The sequence below is a fragment of the Hipposideros armiger genome, unplaced genomic scaffold (assembly GCF_001890085.2).
Source record: "Hipposideros armiger isolate ML-2016 unplaced genomic scaffold, ASM189008v1 scaffold_1154, whole genome shotgun sequence".
Classification (NCBI taxonomy): domain Eukaryota; kingdom Metazoa; phylum Chordata; class Mammalia; order Chiroptera; family Hipposideridae; genus Hipposideros; species Hipposideros armiger.
This window is the reverse complement of record NW_017732504.1, coordinates 143,435-149,940: the sequence shown is the minus strand read 5'-3', so window position 1 is coordinate 149,940 and position 6,506 is coordinate 143,435. Positions and strand designations below refer to the sequence as shown.

Sequence of the window (6,506 nt, the reverse complement as noted above, 5' to 3'; positions counted from 1 at the left end):
GCCCAGCTTCAGGTTGAGCTGTTGTTCAGCATCTTAGCTGTAGAGGGCAGTGTCACTGGCCCTCATATGTGGGATCCGAACCAGGGCCCTCTGGTATCCCAAGCCAGTTCTTAACCAACGTGCCGCTCGGCTGGCCCTGCTCATTTCTTACAAAGTTTATTTCTAAGGTATTTTTCCTCTTAATTGTTGATGCCAATGTTAAAGTTATCTTCTAAGGTTAGTTATTTTATTTATGCTTCTATTGCTTTTTAAAAAATGATTCTAAAATTGCAGAATAATGTATCCTTATTTCAGAAAATAAAGAAATATAAGTAGTACAGTAATTTCCCCATGGGGTCTACATTCTATTATGTGCCTTTTATTTATGTAATGATTCATATGTGGTGTTTTACAAATCAGAACATACGCATAACTTTTTTAAAGATTTTATTGGGGAGTTGGGGGAGGGAACAGTTGGGGAATCAGGGAAGGGAAACAGACAAGTTGCTGTCCTTTTGTTCTTCAGTCTAGCTGTGGAGGACACTGCTTCACTGGCCCATGTTGGTATCATGATCATTGCACTTTTCCCGGCTGAGGCAGTCGGTTGCCAGCCATTGGACGATCCCCCACTGCAGCAGGGGCTGCAGCCTTCACTGTCGCTGGCTACTCACGGCAGCCCAGCTCCAGGCCGAGCTGTTGTTCAGCATCTTAGCTGTAGAGGGCAGTGTCACTGGCTCTTATATGTGGGATCCGAACCGGGGTCCTCTGGCGTTCCAAGCCAGCTCTTAACCAATGTGCCACTCGGCCGGCCCCCAAGGCAACTCTTAACCAACGAGCCACTCAGCCGGCCCTGTGTCGCATCTTCTTTATTCATTCATCTATTGATGTACACTTAGATTGCTTGTTGGCTGTTGTAAATAATGCTGCAATGAACATAGGGTTGTATATATATATCTTTTTGAATTAGAGTTTTGGATTTCTTTGGATAGATACCCAGAAACAGAATTGCTGGGTGATATGGTAGTTCTATTTTTAATTTTTACAGGAACCTCTCTACTGTTTTTCATAGCAGCTGCACCAATTTACAATCCCATCAACAGTGCATGAGGGTTTCCTTTTCTCCACATCCTTGCCAATACTTGTTGTTTGTTGATATTTTTGATGATAGCTGTTTTGACAGGTGTAAGGTGCTATCTAATGGTAGTTTTAATTTACATTTCCCTGATAATCAGTAATATTGAGAATCTTTTCATATGCCTATTGGCCATCTGTGTGTCCTTTTTGGAGAAATGGCTATTTAGGTCCTCTGCCTATTTTTAAATTGGATTGTTTGTTTTGGGGTGAGTTAGTTGTATGAGTTCCTTATATATTTTGGATATTAACCCTTTATAAGACGTATCATTGGTGAATATCTTTTTCCATTCAGTAGGTTGTCTTTTTGTTTTTGTTTCCTTCACTGTGCAAAATATTTTTGTTTGATTTCCTATTTGTTTATTTTTCTTATGTTTCCCTTGCCTGAGGAGAGTCATATACAAAAAAATATTGCTAAAAGCAGTATCAAAGAGTTTACTGCCTATGTTTTCTACTAGGAGTTTTATGATTTCAGGTCGTATAGTTAATAAGTTTTTAATCCATTCTGAGTTTATTTTTGGATATGGTGTAAGAAGGTGGTCTTGATTTATTTTTTTGCATATATCAATCCAGTTTTCCCAACACGATTCATTAAAAGCCTCTCTTTACCCCATTGTATATTCTTGCCTTCTTTGTCATAGGTCAATTGATCATAAAGACATGTTATAGGTCAATAGATCTGGCTTCTATTCTGCTTCATTTGTCTATGTTTCTGTTTTTATGCTAATACTATGCTGTTTTGATTACTATCGCCTTGTAGTAAGTATAGTTTAATATCAGATACCGTGATGCCTCCAACTTTGTCCTCCGTTTCAATATTTCTTTGGCTAGTTGGGGTCTTTTGTGGTTCTGTAAATTTTAAGATTATTCTAGTTCTGTGAAAAATGCTATGGTATATTGATAGGGATTGCATTGAATCTATAGATTATTTGGGGTAGTATGGATATTTTAACAATGTTAATTTTTCCTGTCCATGAGCATGGTATATCCTTTATTTGTATCTTTTTTCATTTTCTTCTTCAATTTCTTATACTTTTCTGAGTATAGGTCTTTTACCTCCTTCTTTAAATTTATTCCTAGGTATTTTTTTTATGCAATTGTAAATGGGATTGTTTTCTTAATTTCTCTTTCTGATAATTCATTAGTGGTGTATAAAAATACAACTGAGTTTTGAATATTAATTTTGTATCCTACTTTACTGAACTCCTTTATAAGTTCTAATAGTTTTTTGGTGGAATCTTTAGGGTTCTCTCTATATAGTATCATGTCATCTGCAAATAATGACAGTTTTACTTTTTTCTTTACAATTTGGATACCTTTTATTTTTATTGTTTAGTCTGACTGCTGTGTCTAAAACTTCTAATACTATGTTGAATAAAAGTGGTGAAAGTGGAAATCCTTGTCTTGTTCCTGATCTTAAAGAAAAAACTTTCAGCTTTTCACTGTTGAGTATGACGTTAGCTGTGGGTTTATCATATATGATCTTTATGTTGAGGTATGTTTCCTCTATCCCCACTTTCCTGGGTTTTTATTCTATAATTTCTTCTTGACCTGAGATTTACCTTACTGATTTTCTTATATTTCTAATCATTCCTTCTGACGTTTCTGTATGACCTATTTTTAGCTCTGTTCTTACACACTTCAGAACTATGAGAGCTAGTGTTCTTGTGGGTTTTATTTGCTGTTAAGTTCACATTTTTCACTTTATGTGTGTACTTTCATAAATGTACCTTCTTATACATAATAGAAGAGACTTTATTTTTTTTCCAGGCTGGGAATCCATGTGTGAGAGTGAAGAATTAACCCCAAAGCAGGGCATTTATGAAGCACAATCAACTCAGAAGATAACAGAAAAACTTAAAAGCTGTGGCCTTGAGTCCTCTAGTTTGAGAGAAGAATGGAAATGTTTCAAGGAAGAGACAATCAATCATGAAGAAACCCTTGTTGATGAAAGGGGACAAGAATATAACAAGTCTTGGGGAAGTTTCCATTTGAAACTGCTTCACACACAACAGATAATTCCAAAAGAGGCAAAAGTACATAAACATGACACACATAAGAAAAGCTTTAAAAAATATTTATTGGCCATTAAGCCCAAGAGTACCTATACAGAGAAGAAACTTTTGAAATGCAATGACTGTGAAAAAGTTTTCAGCCAGAGCTCATCCCTTATTCTTCATCAAAGAATTCATACTGGAGAGAAACCCTATAAGTGTGTGGAATGTGGGAAAGCCTTCAGCCAGAGATCAAATCTTGTTCAACATCAGAGAATTCATACTGGGGAGAAACCCTATAAATGTAAGGAATGTAGGAAAGCATTTAGTCAGAATGCACACCTAGTTCAACATCTGAGAGTTCATACTGGAGAAAAACCTTATGAATGTAAGGTGTGTAAGAAAGCCTTTAGCCAGTTTGCCTACCTTGCTCAACATCAAAGAGTTCATACTGGAGAAAAGCCGTATGAATGTAGGGAATGCGGGAAGGCCTTTAGTCAGAGCACACACCTTGTTCAACATCAGAGAATTCATACTGGAGAGAGACCCTATGAATGTAAGGAATGTGGGAAGGCCTTCAGCCAGAATTCACACCTTGCTCAACATCAGAGAATTCATACTGGAGAAAAACCTTACAAGTGCTCAAATTGTGGCAAGAGTTTCGCTCGGTCTGGAAACCTGAAATTACATAAGCGAGTTCATACTGGAGAGAAACCTTACGAATGTAATGTTTGTGGAAAGGCTTTTAGTTACTGTGGATCCCTTGCCCAACATCAGAGAATTCATACCGGAGAGAGACCCTATGAATGTAAGGAATGCAAGAAAACCTTCAGGCAGCATGCACATCTTGCTCATCATCAGAGAATCCATCTTGGGGAGTTACTCTCACCACCTAATCCAGTCAATCACCAAGTTCTGTAGACGCTACCATAAATATTTCTGGAATTTATTCTCTTTTCTCCATCTTTAATATCACCCTAGTCTAAGATCCATCTCACCTGAATCACTATTATAGTTTTCTAACAGATCTTCCTCTATCAACTTTTGGTTTTCTTCAATTCACTTCCCACCATGCTCCCACACTGATCTTTGTGAAGTGTAAAAATACACACATCACTGCCTCCCGTTATAACTTTTTTGGCTTGCTATTCTTAAGCTAACATCTAGTCTTTAAAATTGTCTATGAGGTGCTTTATTATGTGGTTCTTATATACATGTTAGCCTTATTTTATTCCAGTCTCCCTCTGTGGACAGTAAGCACCTTAGATTCTAGAAAATCATAGCTCTACCCCTACTATGGGATTGTGTGACTGAGTAATTTGCTTGACTTATCTCAACCTCAGGGTTTTCTTTAATTCTTAAAATAGGGATAATAAAAGACAGTGTATTTTAGAAATGTATTAAAGGAAATAGTACCTGTTGTAGATTGGTGCATATTAAGTAAGAAACTTGCATGTAAACTTTATATAGTACATCAAATATAGCACATATTCCATAAATGATAGCTAACCTGTATTGAGTGCCTACTATGCACCAGGCATTGTTCTACATACTCAACATATATTAACTCACTCCTCACAGCTAAAACAAGATTCCTAAGTGGACAAAGTATAACATCCCTTAGAAGCAACAGGTCAGAATTGGGAAACCTAAAAATTTTAGAACATAAGTGGAGTCTTTGTACTCTAGATTAGTAATCAATATAGACACAAGTAGTAGAAATATAACACTTATAACCAGTTTTAGGAAGTTTCCAGAGAGAATGAATAGGATAAACCAATTAAAATGAGGATTCACTGAGAATACAGTTTACATTTAGATAAAAGAAAAGAGAGTATCACAATTAACTCCAAGAAAAAATCCCAAATAAAACCCCTAATAAACAGAAATTCAAACTGTCCCATAAAAAGGGACAAGGCCCAGGTAGTTTTATGGTGAATCTAGGCAATTTCAAAAGCATTTAAGTTGTTCCATGCTGTAGAAAAATTGTAATGTTTATCATTTTTTTAAGTCAGTGATTATGAAATTGAAATCAAAGGGGGACTTAGGGAAGAAAACTACAGATATATATGTGCTTTCATTGATTTGGTGAATATTGAGTAGCTACAATTTGCCAGACACTATCACTGTTGTAGGCATGAGGAGACAATGATCAATCCAAAGACTATGTACTTGTGGAGTTAAAATTCCAGATGCTGGGAGTGTTAATACTTAAATATAAACATAGATTTTTCAGACCCAGAAAACTTCTGAAGAGTAATGAAGTAAGTTGAGTATTATGTAGTCTAGACCGAAGAGACTTGAGATAAAGTTACCAGTTATTCCTAACTCACAAATTCACTGCAATGCTAACCAAAATTCCTGAATGGGCCTTTTTGCCCTTTATTTTCACTTTTTCTGAAATTGATCTATGAAGTGTAAATTTTTAAGAATGGCAAGAATATTCTTGAATCTGATCTATTTGTAGAAACTTTGCATATGATGAAGATGGTTCATACTAGTAAAGAAAGGATGGATTCAGGGATATTAGAATAATTGACTATATACATCACTAGTAGTAAAGGAAATGCAAATAAAACTATGATGAACTATTCCATGATCATCACATTGACAAAAAGTATTATATTGCCAATGATTGCATAGATGTACAGTAATAGAGATGTTCAAACAATGTTATTTGGAAGTAGTTGTGTTTAGGATAATTAGGCAATAGCTAGGAAAGATGAATATGTGGATACTCTTTGACCCAGCAAATCCACACTTAAACCTCTACAGAGTCTCCTCATGTGTTCAGGTAGATGAAAGTCCACTTCAGTAGTGAGAATGAAAATTGAAAGCAATCAAAGTAACCATTAGGGTGAATATAAGTTAGAACCCAAGTTAAAATGAATGAACTAAAGATACTTCTATCAACAAGGACAAATCTCAATAACAATGAAATTGAACTAGAGTATTTTGTATATGGTACCACTTATTTATAACATTTGAGAACATGCAGATCAACATTTATATTTTTCATTGCTAAATACTAAAGAAATAGTGTAATAACACTCAGAAATTAATCAAATTCAGAACAGTGGTGACCTCTGGGGAGGGAGAATAATGAGATTGAGGAAATGATGCAAATAATTTATTTCTTTAAAATATAAGCAAATATGGCCAATTCTTATAATTCAATAGAGCTGGTCATGGGTTTATAGGTAAGTTTTTATTCTCTTATCTTTCTGTATATTTAAACTATTTCATAATAAAACATTTAAATGATGTTTGCTTTTGTCAGTTATTTACTTACTATACCTCAAGAGTGCAATTGGTGTTCCCATCCAAATCACCATTTTCTTCAGAAAGAAGCTCACATATAATTGACTTCCAGATGCAATCACTGAATTTGATGACTATTTT

General features: G+C 35.3%; 1 protein-coding gene across 8 annotated transcripts in view; it reads left to right on the top strand.

The window, feature by feature from the left end:
- The window catches only part of ZNF570 (zinc finger protein 570), a 24,736-nt gene extending 18,368 nt beyond the window's left edge, over positions 1-6,368 (top strand). For all 8 annotated transcript variants that reach the window (XM_019632603.1, XM_019632601.1, XM_019632605.1 and 5 more), the window contains one exon: positions 2,881-6,368. In XM_019632603.1, the coding sequence (XP_019488148.1) occupies positions 2,881-4,025 (1,145 nt within the window). In that variant the 3' untranslated portion in view covers positions 4,026-6,368. The remainder of the gene's footprint in view (positions 1-2,880) is intronic.
- The last annotated feature ends 138 nt before the right edge of the window (positions 6,369-6,506 follow it).